The following is an 18,751-nucleotide window of genomic DNA, read 5'->3' as shown; positions in this document are numbered from 1 at the left end:
GTTAATGAAGAGGTAGTAATTTGATTGACTCAATTTCCAATTCTTATTCTCATCCGTTATTATATATATGAATAAATATAGCAGCACTTTAAGCCAATTTTGGCATTGATTCGATTCATTTCTTCCCACAACTTATGCTTTTTCTTGCTTAAGAACAACTTGTTCCACGGGGGCCGGGGTGGCTCAGTGGTAGAGCTTCCCGGGTGCTTGGTGTCTCGGGTTCGATCCCAGCCCCCGCCAAGTGAACTTTGTGGTGGACAAACACCGTGTGCATGGGTTTCCTCCCACTTTCTTCATTCATTACTCATCACCACCGTCTCCTTTTCACAACTTGTTACACGTTGGTGGCAATTTCGGCTCGCGCGATTCTTAGATATCAAAATTGTAGACTTGCAAGCTGTCAAATATGTTTTGTTATATTCTGCCGGAAATACATAGCAACTGATTGAACTTGACATTAAGAGCTTATATATCCAAAGTTAAAGATACGCTGTCTGAAAGAAATTCCAGTATAGTTAGTAAAAGTTTCATTGTGCAAACTTTTATTCTGTTATACATAACTGTAAAAACAATATAGAACTTGAAAAGAGCCAACGTCCAGTTTCAAGCAACACTGTGTGAAAATGTGCGAAATAAATGAGAATGAATTGGTTGGATTTTGCAATGGTCAAAACACACAAGTTAGACGCTACCTCGCATTTCTTTCATAGCAACATCATTCACCACTCTCTTTTATTGTAAATCTAAGAGGGCTTATCTCTAAAAACCGTATAGCTCAAATTTATTAGGGTACACCTTTCTATGTTCAACCAGGATCTTTCCTATCGGTATAAGAAGGCTGCAAATGAATCATCATCGGTGAGAACTTACGAACTGTATTATTACGAGTTATCTTACGAATTTTATTTCATAAAAGTATTGTTTACAGAGTTTATAATACACAATATAACACCAAAACTAATAGCCAGATTTACCATGATAAAACAGGTGTTTAAGGAATGTACTGTTTTTCAACTTAACAAGAAAGAAAAAGAAACGAAGAAAAAAAATTTCCCGAAGCATTTAAAACATCTACAGAAGCAGTGTCTTTAAATAAGGAACACGGATTCTCACTCTAGTTTTTGTATGACAAAAACGTATCCAATATAATTCTTTTCACTGATCAAAAAATTCAGCCAGGCACTGTTTAATTTACATCTGTGCAGTTTTCACGTTGCTGGAAACATGTATTCATTTCAACTGGACAAGCCGCACACCTTGTGATAGTGCTTCAGAAATATTGTGAAAAATCTAGTCCCAAAATACATACATCCGATAACTAGACGTTCAAGTGCTTTCACAATTCAATTTGTCCCACACGCGCTCGCCATTCACTCACACTTGAAGATGACCGTAGAGGAAGCAATAACTCACAGAGCTCTTTTACAGTCTATGCTCCTGTAGTCCAGTGTTACTTCTTGGCCAGTTCATTCGAGAGCCAATCAAGACCCTCGTACAATCCGTGACCCTGTGTTGCACACGTAGCTTGAATATACCACTGTAAATTAAATATATTTGAAATACAGTTAGTATCTGCTAACATCAATAAAATGCATGACTTAAGTACAAATAATGTGGCTAATCTAGTAATCACAAGAGAAACCAGAGGCTTTAATATCTTATTTACTCATTGAAGTAATGATTAGGCATTCTTTATAAATACCTTAACGCCTATATAAATTTGTACTTCTGGTTTCTCGGTGCCATCACATACTTTTTCATGTTTAAAAATGTTATAGAATCCTTATTCAAGATCACAAATATCCCCTAAAATCTGTCAACTATTTAAAATCAAATATGTATTTCTTCCCTCATATCAAAGAATAATTGAATCGTCCGTTTTAAGAAGGGAATGAAGACCAAAACATGGCAAAATGGCTTTCTGCTCTCGACATTACCTCCAAGCTTCTACACGAACGGTTCTCAAACTCCACTACATACTTGGTACTTATTGAATGAAAACTCTTACCACTTACGGTTTTTCTTTCTTCGATTTCTCAAACTTTTTTTTTTTTTTTTTTTTTTGAGCTATTCCCTTCTTAAAACTGACTATTCACTTATGAACCATCCTAAATTGCCATTACTAACCACTTTACATTAATTACTCGCTTATCACACTTTCGGTTAGGCGTATTTTCAAGCCACAAACTGACGAACATGAAGATTATTAGAGAGAGATAATCTGTTTCCTTTATTTAGAGTTCCCTTTCAGCATCGAGGATGTATGAAGTGGATTTACAGTTTAACGTGAGATCTCAACCACAACAACTCCCACCAGAAATCAACAATTTAGTCACGTGGGAGACAAAAAGGTTAAAGGATAATATCCCGAGAAATGGCTTAGATCATATTAATTTCTTATGATACATACCTTTCTTCCAACAAAGAGGCTGATTTTAAACGAAAAATACGCAAGAAAATGTTCAGATCAAATTGAAATCAAAACTTGTTCACATACTATGTGTACACAGAATTACCATTTTTGTATAGATCAATATATAATATGTAATACCGACTTAATTAGAATGCTTCAGTTCGAAAACCGCTAAAACCCCAGGCTGAGATACATCGATGAATATCAGGACCGGATTGGCCTATTCTAGATAATGGGCCAATATGAAGATTGTATACACCATTGTATTTCATATTCTACCATTCTAGGCATTGCATTATTCTTTTAAGGTTAGTATAAAGACTATATTATTAGCAATAGATTTCACGTCTACTATCAATAGAAGATTTCATTTTATTTCTTAAAAATGAATATCCATTATTTGATGTTTAGAATTGCATACCTTTCAAATTCATTAGATAGAAAAGAAATATGCCATGTACAGATCTGAGTTTTTAACTAGACCTATGCTTGCAAATTAAATAGCTACATCCCAGTTAACTAATTTAACTGCTATAAAATTTTCCGTTATAAACGTTTTAAGCTACTTCAGAAGTCTGTGGTACCGATTCGTCCTTAATGCTATGCAACATATTATATATAGGCAAATACGAATATCTAATATTTCTGATAGTACAGAATGTCAAATTTTAGACATTAAGATAGTGAGTCCGCAGGATTTGTCCGATATCTACCACTCGTTCCTGTTAAGCAAAATACAAGTGCGGATTTTATGTATTCTTTGATACGAAGCAGAAAAATGATAAAAAGGAAACTTCCCCGTCACAAGCAAACGCAACAGACGGACGGAAGACTTGCAACAAAATTACCTCTATTCTGTCAGATACATAAATACAACGTTATTAATTAAACTCTTCACAATGCATTCACGACGGAAATAGTTTATACAAACCTGTAGAAGTTAAGAAAACTAAAAAGTCTGAAAATGCCGAAAACTAAATAAAACAAGAACTCATAACGACGTTCTCAGTTTATAATTTTTGTCTAATAACAATTCAGATTACTTTCTAAGGCTTCACAAAACGAAGAAAGAAAACAAACAACCGCTCCAAATATATGAGCGATGGTATTTGCAAACTTTTTTTTTTTTTTTTTTTTTTTTTTTTTAACTATTCTAGTATTTTCAGGTTTCTAGTTGTTCTAGCACAGATGGTTAAGTTTCAGAAAATCATTATGTTAATCCAGTGATCACCAAACCGTCGATCACAATATACTAGTAGCTCACGTGGACATTTTCGGCAAACAACGTTAACGCTCCGGTTGGCTTGATTTCATATTTACTAGAAATGTACGTTTATAGGCAATAAACAAATGTATTGGCGACCACTATTCTAATCCACTAGCCAACACACAATAAATTAAATGTGCACTACGATCAACTTACATGACGATTGCGAAGGCTATTAAGACCAAGCTTATCAGTTAACTCTGCAGCACTCATAGCATTTGGAAGATCTTGTTTATTGGCAAATACTAGCAGCACAGCTTCCCTAAGCTCATCTTCCTGCAGCTAAAATAAATAAAAAATGAAAATCAAATAACATTATTACATTACTAGAATTATCCAATTAATTGTGTTGTACTTGTCAGTTGCTTATACCCGATTATAAATATCTAAATATATTTTGATTTAGTTAAAAGGACAACAGTTTCAACATGTTTGCTTTCGAGTAACGATAGGAGGGAAGAAAGTATTGTGATCCTGGGAAAAAAATGAATTCGACATTTCAATGGATTTATAAGTTTCATGGCTCCTACAAGCCGAAAAAAATATTTTTGATGCCTGTCCATTCTTTCCGATATAAGTGTGTTCGCTCACCTAGAGGCCATACCGTTCAACGTATCCACACCGATTTTTAAAAAAGTCTCCAGAGGTGTTTTTCGAATTTTCTTCCTAGCCCAAAATTAAGGGTAGTTAGAGCAGGATGAAAACTAAAAAGTTTTTCTCGAAAACGTCTCTAATAATTTTCTCTGTATTTTATTAACAACTCTATACTGTGGTGTAAGTGATTACTCTGGGCAAAATCTCCGACGGGTAGTTTAAGCTTGGGTGTAACTTCTTTTCGGAAGATTTTTTCAAAAATGATTTAAGCGATTTTGTTCATATTTCATAAATAAATAATTTATTAATAACCTTACAATATGGCACGACTCATTTTTTCATGAAAAAATATATGCGGGATAGTTTATTCTTGGGGGTGAGTTTTTTTCGGGTGATTTTGTCTGAAAAGGATCCACCTAACATATGGCATGAGTAATCTGTCCCGAAAAATACATGAGGGTTAGGTTATTTTGCATAAATTACCTCTTACGAAAGGATAATTTACTCTTGGAATAAGTTTTCTTCGGGTGAAGTTTTTCGAAATCGCCATACAATTTTGTTCATATTTCACAAGAAAAAGTTTCACTAAATGTAATAAATGCAACATAACATGATTTAAGATATTGGAGCGAGAAAGTTAGTACATGGCCCGTACCTTTTTATTTCTTTCGTTAATATTTTAGCACTGAGACCTACAGCTAAACATGAGATTTACAAATGCACTCTCACCTGGGATCTAATCGTGATCTCTCGCATCAAAGGCGAGAACACAATCCATTCATTCCATTCCACTGTGAACTATAATGGGTCAGTAGGCACAATTTACAAGACATAAATGCAAACCACACTTGACCGCAACTGTATGACAAATTTAATTTATTAACAGCTATCATTACTAGTACTTCTCTTTCGTTTTTAACAACACTCCTAGGCTACTAAAGCGATTAAAAGCTTTTTTTTTTTTTTTTTTTTTTTTTTTATACAAAAAAACAGTGTCCTGAGAACGGAACTGACAACCACAATTCCATTTAGCGTTTTCCTGGTAGGAATAAGAAGTCTGGAGAACTTCATTCAGAATAATCAGCAGGGAATAAACACGAACTTAAACTGACTAGACCGATTTGCAGCAAAGAATATTACAGCACAAGGACGCTTGATTAACACAAAGCGCACTTTTCACTGGGGAAACCCAAGCAACTTGCCTACGAAGCAAACTTTAATTACTCGGGAACTTCCAATCATGCAACAAATATGGAGAATGAAATAAACTGCTGTATGGTTGTTGAAATTAGCGCCTCTTCCCACTACCGAGGCCATATGAGACAGTAACCTGCAATTTAAGGTGGGATCCGAACTATTGTAATGAGTTCAATGTTCTTCTATTAGTAATCGAACCTGAGACTAGGTACACCAAAGGCGCGAGCGCTAGTCACTAGACCAGCTTGGAAGGCTGAACAAGTTAGTACTAATTATGGAAAGTATTGCTTATATTACTATCAAGAACTTCTATGATATAAGCTGATCTCTCATAAATTCGAAAAAACTAACAGATGCAAATTTTGCAATTTCATTCTCTATATGAAATATAAGCTCTAATTAACTCAAAGATAAATGCAGATTACTGACGTAAAAGATCAGTATAAAAAAAGTGATATACCTAAATTTTATTCACCTACGTTAATATTTTCATATTTAGCACAATTAAATTGAAATAATTTAATTTTGAATAGAAATATTAAGCATTTTTCAATGATAACTTATAACCCATCCATCTCTATATATAGAAGTCCTGACTGGCTGATCAACACTCAGGCCAAATTGCTTAAGGTAGAAACTTGAAGTTTGGACAGGTGATAGGATCTGATATAAGGTTTCACTAACGAAGGATTTTTGGCCATTCAACGGGATGGGGAGAAAGAGGGGTGGCAATTATTATCTTAAAATGGCCAAATGTCGGATCTATGAAAGTTAGAGACATGCAATTTGGTATATGGACTTACCATTTAAAATAATTACACATGTGTTTAACTATTTTTTGATATTTACCCTAGAAGGGAAGAAAAAAGACAAGAAGAAAGGTGGGGTTACAATCGTTATAATTGGATGGCCATATCTCGAAATTCGTTAAGGTTAGAGAGATGAAATTTGGTTTTTGGACTTTTCATTTAAAATAATTGAAGACGTGTTTAAGCGTTTTTAGATGTTTACCCTAGAAGGGAAGAAAAAAGCACGGGGTCGTAATTCTTAAAATAAGATGGCCATATCTCGAAATTCTTAAGAGTATAGACATGGCAATTAAAGATATATGTCTCGGGCATGTTTACATGTTTCCGTTAGAAGGGAAAAAAAAAGGATGGGAGTTGCAATTGTTATATAAGATAACCATATCTCGAAATCTCTTTAGATTAAGAATGTTAGGGGTATGAGAAGTCCGAGGCCATAAGACGAGCAAATGAGAGGTCTGGGGCCAAATTCCACACCTAGCCGAAGGCTAGTAACAAAGAAAATAAATATCCTTACCATATTCTGCAATTCCTTTTCGGCTTCACCAATTCTTTCCCTGTCATTTGAATCTACCACAAAGATGAGTCCTTGCGTATTTTGGAAGTAATGACGCCACAAGGGCCTTATTTTGTCCTGTCCTCCAACATCCCAGACAGTGAAGCATATATTTTTATATTCTACTGTTTCGACGTTGAATCCTACAAAAGAAAGAAAGAAAATCTATTATACATAAGAACTTTCGGGTTTTCTTCAGTATTACACATATCCCCTTAAACTATTCAGATTTTTGATTCTCTATACTGGGCTCACACAAAGAAAACACGAAACAAATAAATGTAATTTTCCTTATTGTCTTAGCACGATTGTTTATTCATCCAGAGTACATTTACATTACTTACGTATTGGAAATAGGAGACAAAAAATTCTTAATAAAAAAGTAGAACCTAGTCTTGGAATATTAGTTCCACAATTTACTCACTCTATGGGACCAAGGAACGCACAAATTCAATGCGGTAAGAAAATAGCGGCTCGTCAGTGAATCCTATTACGGGTCACTTAACTCCCCTACCTGTTTTAACTCTTGTTCTTTATTACCCTGCTATCCTCTCGGATTACCGAAAGATCTATTTCCTGAGGCTTTCAAAGCAACGCTCTACATTCCACACTTGTTTTCTCTGCAAACCATGTATCCTACACGCTTACGTGTCTCACTTCAATTGTGAGTAATATTCTGCGATCAGTACGTATTGTCTTCGTTTACTTGTTCTTTTCACTCTTCGCATCTACACAGAACTATATAAGACTTTGTTCTAAGTTCGTTCAGCATTAATAATGACAATATTTATTTTTAATGTTTTCACGGTATACTTTATTCGTGTGCCTGTTCGCGGCGTCATTTTTCACGGTTAGCTTTACCGGGGTTTGAGTCCGACTGGAGTCGAACCTCGGTTCAGCTGAAAACGCTACAGATGCGGGGATTCGTCCGCTGGGCCGTCTGAATATGACTTCCCCTCCTACTTCACTCCTAGACCAACCCCTCTCCGAACGGATTCCAGGGCTTTGGAGAAAGGAAAGTCTTAAAAGTGGAATAATAAAAAAAAAAATTGTGAGCGCCAAAGAAAATGCTTTGCTCCCGATCTTCTTTCATATGACACATGCTGCATGGCTGAAAAAGGAAAATGTTTCTCTAATTTTGACTTTTAGGAAATAGCTGCACTGGCTTTCATTGTGCTGTATAATTTATACAAAAAGGAAAATGGGTAACCAGAAAAATTATTAGAAATTAATTAACGAAGAATATTGCCAAGTTACTTATAAAAAAAATAATGTTTTAAGTGAAAGTCAGTTCAGCTAGATCCCTATGTAGCAATACTCAAAGCTTTGTTATTCTGCCTAAATTGAGATTAGAGGTAATCTGAACTTGATTGAATAGAAAAGATAACACTGAATTTGGATAACATTGATAGAATTTTTAATTTATATAAGAAAAATAGCAACAGGTAACAACATTTGATGAAAACATTTGCATTAAAAAAAAATGACCTTCTATTAAACTTTTACTGTAAGGGTTCTTAATTTTTTTAAAAAAATGAATTTACTACATGAACATTGAAATAGCTTTCTAAATTTTGAATGTCTGCAAAATTACATAATGCTGATATGTAATATTAATACAAACGGCATTTTAAACCAAATTACGATTCTTTAATTAAAATTTAAGATTGTAACAAGTTTTTAAATTATAACTTGATTGCCATAATTTTATATGATAGAATTTAAACAGTTTTCCTATCGTGTACAAATTACTTGCATTGACAATGCCAGAATCGAATCCATAGAGCTGTTTGATTAGTTTGATCAGTTACTTAAATGACGGAAAACTTTTAGAAAAGTATAGAAGAATAGCAAGATAGAATATTGCTTAATGAAAATTTACGATTATAGGGGTCATGACCTTTAATTTTGAGTTACTTGAAAGAAGATTGACAAGGAAAATGAAGTATAGTGAATTATATGTTTCTAGAGTATATAAAATTCAGTTTCATAATTTTGCTTTACATTTATGAAAGCAATTGATACTAATACAAAAATACCATAGTTGTATTTACACACTTCACATAGGTGATTAACACTTGACATAAACATACATTACTATAAATCAATACACAGGAAATTAAATCACAAATCTACTTCTAGAGATCGATCTTTCTTGGCCAATATTTATACTCTACATTACTTTAGGTCGTCGACGCCTATTTTCTCTAACAACTACCTATAGAAAGAGACTAAAGTTTAAATATGATTTTAAAATTAATCGTAATACTTTATGTTTGCTTACACACATTTCGTCATATGTATTCCATTTTCTATACTTCGTACAATAACCAAAAATTATCTGAGATACTTTCTTTCCAACACAATGGAAGTGTAGTAGTAGTCTATCAATAACAAAACAAATATTTCTTGTTTTAAAGTAAAATCTATTCCTGTCCCTTGAGATCCCTTTTATCTTAGCGGGCTGAATAACTTAATAATGACCAATTATATTCTGAAGTTATGATTTAAAATAATTTAACGTAAGTTACATTTCGATTTTTTTATAGATTATATTAATTAACAATGACTATGTATAATAACTGATGTTTCCAAAATAGAGTAAAATAAAAAAAAAAAATAATAAAGCTGGTTTCCGTAGTGATGAAGATACGATGATTTAACTGCACTTGAAACTTTTCATAATTCATTTCAGGATTCTCTCTAAAACGCACACACAAAAAATGTACTTCAAATAAGTTTATCACTGCATGATCAAACTTTAAATTAAAAAAAATGAGTAGCGTTTCTGGGAAGTTGGCCACTAAAAATCCCTCAAACATTTATGTTCTTTTGTCACTTCAATCGCGGGCAAATGACTGTTGAGTCAGTAGTAGTCAACATCTGAATAAATGGGTCAAGAAAAGGAGCAATTTAAAAAAATGATAACAGAAGTCTCATTTCGATCATCCGGACACTTCCAAACTGACCCATATAATACAAATTGTTTGGCGTCCCTTTGGGCGTCTTGAAAGTATTCGTGCCAAGAAAGATTTATATGAAAATGGAAAACGCCTCCCAATAGGAAAGCAAGTATAGATCCTACCTTGTCTTTTAATTTTACACGGCACGTAGAATCCTCATGTCCCACTTGGAGTCCGGTGTTAAAGCATCCAGCTGGACCTTGCACTCGCTTTGTGGAGAAGACACAGAGCACCATTTTATACACACACAAACTGTCCATTTCAATACGAGAGAGAGAGTTCAAGTTGTGCAGGAATTCGGGATATCAGCACCTTCGTTGCTACGACACTAACTATGAGTATTTATTTCCTGAACATATTTGTATAATAACGATAAATAAAAATATACATATGTGTGCAAAGGCGTTGTGAAGAAATCGTTATGTCTTGTGTTCTCGCTGCACGCTTCCTGTAGCAACTGATTTAGTTTTTAAAATTTTGTCTTTCTCTCTCCGGTTAATTTTTGAATTTTCTTCTCTCTCTGTGTGGGTGTGTTAGTGTGTCCGTTAAAATGGCTTGGGTTTCTTCGCCACCCGAAAGCGATAAATTGCCATGGTGACAGCAAGGGTCCTCGGATCTTCAGTGAGATGACCACTGCTCTGTTTTTTAAAGATATTTTCTTCTCCGTCCAGACTCCAAACAGAACACGAGAAAAAAAATACATACAAAGTGAAACAAAAATAAAAATACAAATTTTATTTAATAATACATACACAATTGTGGGAGGTGACGACTGTCATAATTACCCCCCTCCTAAGATGAAGCACGAGATGAAGTGGAACGGAAGATCTGCTTCATCTCAACGGAGTCTTTGTAAAGGACAATGAGTCACCGACTACAATTGTTGCAGAAATGTTTTCCATGAAAATCCTGGCCCTAATATTGTTCTCGCTACTCTACAGTTGAGGGTTGGCTGAGAAATTCTTGTTGTCATACCATAACATATTGTAGGGTTCCGAGTCCGATCAAAGTTGGACGAGCCGCCAGAGTGCTATTTATGTTTGCTTTAGTTTCCATATTTTTGGCGCCTTTGTATACATATAAATATATCGCAAGAAATTTTTATTTTCTAACGCAACTTTAACATATTTTGAATGCAACGTCATTGGCTCTTTGGTATTTACCCATTGATGTGGTGCTGTATCATATATTGTTTTAGGTTCTTTGGAGATGCGTCCTGGTATGTCCGGAGGGTGCTATTGGAGCTTTTGTTGTTCTCTTTGTTAGGTTAACTTCTTCATTGATATTTTAGCTTATAACTCTTGTCATGCTGTACTAATCTTACATGATCCACTTGGACTTCATCTATACGAACAATTAATAAAATACGAGAACATCTATCTTCTACCATACTGGGTAGGAATAAAATTAAAATATTGGTGGACCCTGAGGAAGTTCGCTGCTGCAAGCGAGTTTGAACTCTTAGCTCGGCGCGTTAAGTCCTGCAGGAAGTCTATACCTCAAATACGAAGGAAGGTTGCGTTGAGCTTCTTAACAAGTGCCTCTAACGCAAATTCTACTTCGGAGCTCATTCGGGACCGTAGTACAACCGAGTGCTCTAACTTTCATTTTTCTCAAGTCAACAAGTGTCATATTCATTGCCAGCCACAATGCGTGGTCATTTACATGTTTAAATTTCTCCTCAAGTTTTGCTCCTCCGTCTTCATCGTTGCATCTCTCCGTTCCCAGATTGCTTTCCGCAATTATTCTCAATCTCAGTTTTGAAGCCTGAATTACGTGTTTTCTTCTTTTTCTTCTTTCTCTTCCTTGTGAGAGGAATGTTGCACCGATATGAATTTTAACTTTGGGAGGGCGCGCTGTTTCTGTTGCTACAAGAGCGCTGCTCACCTCGACCAGATAGTTTATATATATCTATATATGGTTTCTTCTATTTTTCTTTTTTAAAAAAAGTCGATCTACATTACTATGAAATTTCTCTTCCTGGCGCAAGTTTCTCATGATGAGTAGCGGCATATTCCTTTGGCAATCTGTTTGATCGTAAACTCGAACCCTGGAGTCACAGGCATCTAATAATTTACATGGCTTTGGTCATCATCGGAGCTCCGGCCGTCTTCGCCTCTGTCAGGTGGTGCTTCCTGTCTGGAAATCTCTCTGACATGTACTTGTCTCCCTCTTCGCGTGTACACTGATTCATCGGTGGAAGTTGGTCTCACGACCATATTGTTGTCTAATTTTTTCAGAAACTTTATGCGTATGTGTTTCTTTCGCACTCTTTTTCTATGGTTCCCATTTAGCTTCTCACGAGTTCTTTTCCTCTTCTTCAATCGCTGCCTCTTTGTCGCCTTACAAGCAAGCAGCTTAGTGTGCATATTTACATTCACCGGAATTGCTGAAGGTGAATTCAACGGCTGAGGTGTTGCTATCAGTTGCTTTAGATCTGCATGATGTAGCACTGTAGCAATATGCTTCTCCTTTTCAATCTGTTGCTCCTTTCCACAAATTTCTTCAGTGCATTCTCTGTCTTCCTGTTTTTGGAGACTTTTGCTGGCCACAATAATTACACTTGGCAGTTCCTGCTCGCACTCAACATCTTGAACATTATTTGATGCATTTCCAGGAGTTTCTTCTCGTTCTTCCCTTACCTTTTCAGACTCTTGTATTTGTTTTTCGTTTGATCTCTGCAAGTTCTGGGCCTGCTTATCCAGCTTCTCTGCCATTTTGGCAGCAATACTTTCCTGCAAAATTTTCATATCTTGCATCTGCTGTTCTTTCTGCTCGTTGAGTTTTCTTTCCAGCCCTTCTTGCAATTTTCTCTGTTGCTCATCCAGCTTCCGGTCAAGACCTTCTCGGAATTTTCTCTGGTCTTCCATAAAATTCTGTAGCATAACGATAATATCAAGATTACTATTAGAAGCATCTGCTTGCTCTGTTCTTGGCGTTTCTCCGGTTGCTGGAGATTGCCTTCCCTCGGCCGACGCCACTGCTGTGTTGACAGCGCTACACGTGACACACTCTGCATTAGGAGAAGATGGGATTACCTCCTGTTCCCCTACATCTCTGCCACAATCAGGGCAAGTTTGTTGCTCTCCACTCCGCATTTTGGTTCTTATTTCCAGTGTCTGAGCACGCAATCTTGGCATCTGAAATTTAAAAAAAATAGAACTGTTGTCCCTTTAGACAAATGTTCACAACAACAACAAAAATCAAATGATGTAATGTATAAACGTATGGTTACACAAACCCATTAAACAAAATTATTTTATGGAGTAGTTAGTGCCGCCTTCACTCCAGTGCCATTTAAATATCCCAAATTCCTCCATATCTCTCTCTCTCTCTCTGATTCTTTTATAAATATTCACAAATATTAAAGATTTGTTACCTTACATATATATATAAATCAATAAATCCTAGTAGTAAATATTTGTTCTCTAACGTAGTATAAAACTTATGAATACAAAAACATGAAACTAATAAATTCATAATACGAAGAACAAACGTAAATCTTAATCTAAAATACTACTAAACATACGAATATACCAATGTCACTAATAGATATATACTAATACTGATTTACGTGGCTCAAAGTATGAATACCTATATTAAGATAAATTTGCTTATTGAGTTGACTGTACTTACTTTTTTTTTTTTTTTTACCTGTTTCTTTCCGGTATCCTCTTCATTTTTGTTTCTTTTCCTCATTCAAGTCCAAGCAAAAGGCAGAAAGAAAACAAACCATTTCTAAGCTGTAGTCAATACTTTTTATTTTACTTTTTTTTTTTTTTTTTTTACGACGTTCAGAGGGTTCACCCCGTTTTTAGAAAGGCTAGTGTGTAAACCGTCATTTATGAAGTCTTCTTTTTGACCTGTGTTTTCCTCCCTTCTGTGCTTCAAACACTCAGAGGATGTGAAGCAAAAATTATGCAGCTAACAGAACGTTTCTTTCTTTCTTACTTTTTTTTTTTTAAGTTAAGTTGTTCTGGGTTGTTCCGCTGAAACTGTTGTGTCCGCTAAAAATAGGAAAATTTCAAACTATCGGAAATGGAAATTCAATGCCATGAGTGTTGCTATACTCCACAATTTCGTAATTAGGAAGGGAAAATATTTTAATTTGATGTGAAATAATCTAATTTAAGTAAAGCGGGTCAATGGTTGCAACGCCATTTTTGTTTCGAAAACACGAATCCCAATTTCGATGTGACATTTTGTTGCGGTAAACATTATTCGGGTCCCTGTTCGCGGGGCCATTTTTCACGGTATACTTTATTCGTGTGCCTGTTCGCGGCGTCATTTTTCACGGTTAGCTTTACCGGGGTTTGAGTCCGACTGGAGTCGAACCTCGGTTCAGCTGAAAACGCTACAGATGCGGGGATTCGTCCGCTGGGCCGTCTGAATATGACTTCCCCTCCTACTTCACTCCTAGACCAACCCCTCTCCGAACGGATTCCAGGGCTTTGGAGAAAGGAAAGTCTTAAAAGTGGAATAATAAAAAAAAAAAATTGTGAGCGCCAAAGAAAATGCTTTGCTCCCGATCTTCTTTCATATGACACATGCTGCATGGCTGAAAAAGGAAAATGTTTCTCTAATTTTGACTTTTAGGAAATAGCTGCACTGGCTTTCATTGTGCTGTATAATTTATACAAAAAGGAAAATGGGTAACCAGAAAAATTATTAGAAATTAATTAACGAAGAATATTGCCAAGTTACTTATAAAAAAAATAATGTTTTAAGTGAAAGTCAGTTCAGCTAGATCCCTATGTAGCAATACTCAAAGCTTTGTTATTCTGCCTAAATTGAGATTAGAGGTAATCTGAACTTGATTGAATAGAAAAGATAACACTGAATTTGGATAACATTGATAGAATTTTTAATTTATATAAGAAAAATAGCAACAGGTAACAACATTTGATGAAAACATTTGCATTAAAAAAAAATGACCTTCTATTAAACTTTTACTGTAAGGGTTCTTAATTTTTTTAAAAAAATGAATTTACTACATGAACATTGAAATAGCTTTCTAAATTTTGAATGTCTGCAAAATTACATAATGCTGATATGTAATATTAATACAAACGGCATTTTAAACCAAATTACGATTCTTTAATTAAAATTTAAGATTGTAACAAGTTTTTAAATTATAACTTGATTGCCATAATTTTATATGATAGAATTTAAACAGTTTTCCTATCGTGTACAAATTACTTGCATTGACAATGCCAGAATCGAATCCATAGAGCTGTTTGATTAGTTTGATCAGTTACTTAAATGACGGAAAACTTTTAGAAAAGTATAGAAGAATAGCAAGATAGAATATTGCTTAATGAAAATTTACGATTATAGGGGTCATGACCTTTAATTTTGAGTTACTTGAAAGAAGATTGACAAGGAAAATGAAGTATAGTGAATTATATGTTTCTAGAGTATATAAAATTCAGTTTCATAATTTTGCTTTACATTTATGAAAGCAATTGATACTAATACAAAAATACCATAGTTGTATTTACACACTTCACATAGGTGATTAACACTTGACATAAACATACATTACTATAAATCAATACACAGGAAATTAAATCACAAATCTACTTCTAGAGATCGATCTTTCTTGGCCAATATTTATACTCTACATTACTTTAGGTCGTCGACGCCTATTTTCTCTAACAACTACCTATAGAAAGAGACTAAAGTTTAAATATGATTTTAAAATTAATCGTAATACTTTATGTTTGCTTACACACATTTCGTCATATGTATTCCATTTTCTATACTTCGTACAATAACCAAAAATTATCTGAGATACTTTCTTTCCAACACAATGGAAGTGTAGTAGTAGTCTATCAATAACAAAACAAATATTTCTTGTTTTAAAGTAAAATCTATTCCTGTCCCTTGAGATCCCTTTTATCTTAGCGGGCTGAATAACTTAATAATGACCAATTATATTCTGAAGTTATGATTTAAAATAATTTAACGTAAGTTACATTTCGATTTTTTTATAGATTATATTAATTAACAATGACTATGTATAATAACTGATGTTTCCAAAATAGAGTAAAATAAAAAAAAAATAATAAAGCTGGTTTCCGTAGTGATGAAGATACGATGATTTAACTGCACTTGAAACTTTTCATAATTCATTTCAGGATTCTCTCTAAAACGCACACACAAAAAATGTACTTCAAATAAGTTTATCACTGCATGATCAAACTTTAAATTAAAAAAAATGAGTAGCGTTTCTGGGAAGTTGGCCACTAAAAATCCCTCAAACATTTATGTTCTTTTGTCACTTCAATCGCGGGCAAATGACTGTTGAGTCAGTAGTAGTCAACATCTGAATAAATGGGTCAAGAAAAGGAGCAATTTAAAAAAATGATAACAGAAGTCTCATTTCGATCATCCGGACACTTCCAAACTGACCCATATAATACAAATTGTTTGGCGTCCCTTTGGGCGTCTTGAAAGTATTCGTGCCAAGAAAGATTTATATGAAAATGGAAAACGCCTCCCAATAGGAAAGCAAGTATAGATCCTACCTTGTCTTTTAATTTTACACGGCACGTAGAATCCTCATGTCCCACTTGGAGTCCGGTGTTAAAGCATCCAGCTGGACCTTGCACTCGCTTTGTGGAGAAGACACAGAGCACCATTTTATACACACACAAACTGTCCATTTCAATACGAGAGAGAGAGTTCAAGTTGTGCAGGAATTCGGGATATCAGCACCTTCGTTGCTACGACACTAACTATGAGTATTTATTTCCTGAACATATTTGTATAATAACGATAAATAAAAATATACATATGTGTGCAAAGGCGTTGTGAAGAAATCGTTATGTCTTGTGTTCTCGCTGCACGCTTCCTGTAGCAACTGATTTAGTTTTTAAAATTTTGTCTTTCTCTCTCCGGTTAATTTTTGAATTTTCTTCTCTCTCTGTGTGGGTGTGTTAGTGTGTCCGTTAAAATGGCTTGGGTTTCTTCGCCACCCGAAAGCGATAAATTGCCATGGTGACAGCAAGGGTCCTCGGATCTTCAGTGAGATGACCACTGCTCTGTTTTTTAAAGATATTTTCTTCTCCGTCCAGACTCCAAACAGAACACGAGAAAAAAAATACATACAAAGTGAAACAAAAATAAAAATACAAATTTTATTTAATAATACATACACAATTGTGGGAGGTGACGACTGTCATAATGTAGTAGTGCACACTCTTTCTAACATTAATCTACTTATTCTTTCCCAGTTAACTCGGTTTGTATTTGTTACATATCAGTTGAACTATGCAGATTTTATTAGTTTCTTGGTATATTTATGAGGACGAATTGGAAAAGATACTGATCCTACCATGAAGTATATCATTCTAGTATTTACCAAGCATGAATAAGAGACAACAACTTGGCTAACGCAGTCGGTTCCACAAGTCACCTAAAAGCGGGTCACTTTAAAACAAGATTATTCTCTTCCAGTTTTTGTCTTTTAGAACGCATTTGAAGATGATAATGAAAAATCCTACAGTCAGAAAACTAATTTATTTTAGAACCAATAATTTTCGCATTTAGTGATGTCAATTGATGAGCATAACGTATGTGGCCCTTTGCTTAGGGTATTGAGAATTGTAAAATTGAAATTTGTCACTAATTTCATGAAGACACTACTATCCATTTTGTATTTCCTGGACTGTCTAGTAGCTACCAATTTCAATGTATTTCGAGTTTTAGGACTACAATTCGCTACTACAATAGAAATATTATTTATAAGTTTTCCACTTCAATGAAGTGTGATTATTTAAGTAAGATAAATGATTGATCAAAACTTAATACAGTACCACTTGAACTCCCAATTTACAAAGTCCTGAAGGGCTTACGCCAACCAGCAGGCAGTTTTATTGTGAGGAATAAGTTCGCATATCTAGATCCATCCCGTTACTGCTTTTCGACCGGAACTGTCACTGATATACGAATGAAAGAAAACAAAGCTTTTTTTTACATTAAGAAACTTAAAGTATATGTACACCATATATAAAAAAATCTGATCAATGTGAATCTTTCAAAAACTTATCTACAAACGCACGTAGGATATTAGTAAGGTGTGTTATACAATGTTGCCTGCAGAGTCATGATCAACTGAACTAACTGGTTCAGGATTGTTTGCATTTTGATGTGAACATTAATCATGCTCGTATAGTAAAATAGTTGTAGCGTATGATTTCAGGTTAGGTTCCTGGTAGAAGCACTCATGATGCGGTATTGATTCAGGATCGTAGGGCGATAGCACATTGTGAGTTATGGAAGCTAAAAAGAGGGCGATGAATATCAATGTCCTAGCCACGCATCATTCATAAAAGCACGTCATCTAACCGAATAAAGCCCTTCAAGAAATGAAAATGGCGAGGTTCTTCTTCTTATTGTTAATTCGAAATGAAATGAAATCTTTGAGTTTTACGTCCCACGGTTATGCCGGTAAGGCTAAAGGAGACGGTGATGATGAGTAATGAATGAAATGGTGGAATGAAGAAAGTGGGAGGAAACGGGAGAACCCCGAGAAAACCCACGCACACGGTGTTTGTCCACCACAAAGTTCACTTGGCGGGTTATTGTTAATTCGAATGTTGTTATAATTTAATAACGTACTTCCGTCGTATCTATAATTGCGGGCACGGTGGCTCAATATCAGAGCATTCATTTTTGGTGCTAGAGGCCACTGGTTTGATCCAATGCCATATGAGATTGTAGTAGACATCGTTTTTGTGGATTTTCTCGGGTTCCTCTCTTTCCTCTTAGATTCTCTTTCCCCTAATTCTTTCATAATCATTCACTTTAATTACTCATCAGTATCTTACAAGCCATAACCGTAGAACGTAGATGCTATGGATTCCATTTAATTTCGTGCTTACGATTTTGAACGCTATGCGGAAAGAAAATACTCTGATTAACAAATATGCACTACTAATGACAAAAAAA

The 18,751-nt window shown here is 34.9% G+C and overlaps 1 protein-coding gene across 1 annotated transcript in view; it reads right to left on the bottom strand.

Annotated features, from left to right (window-relative positions):
* Positions 1–878: 878 nt before the first annotated feature.
* Arf4 (ADP-ribosylation factor 2) overlaps positions 879–18,751 on the bottom strand; it is a 33,625-nt gene continuing 15,752 nt past the window's right edge. The window contains exons 3-5 of the mRNA XM_081762300.1: positions 6,795–6,976; positions 3,837–3,962; positions 879–1,537 (exon numbers count right to left, since the gene is read on the bottom strand). Of these exons, the coding sequence (XP_081618426.1) occupies positions 1,451–1,537; positions 3,837–3,962; positions 6,795–6,976 (395 nt within the window). The 3' untranslated portion in view covers positions 879–1,450. The remainder of the gene's footprint in view (positions 1,538–3,836; positions 3,963–6,794; positions 6,977–18,751) is intronic.

The sequence above is a fragment of the Thermobia domestica genome, chromosome 6 (genome assembly GCF_964235325.1).
Source record: "Thermobia domestica chromosome 6, izTheDome1.hap1.1, whole genome shotgun sequence".
NCBI lineage: Eukaryota > Metazoa > Arthropoda > Insecta > Zygentoma > Lepismatidae > Thermobia > Thermobia domestica.
This window is presented reverse-complemented; position numbering and strand designations above follow the sequence as displayed.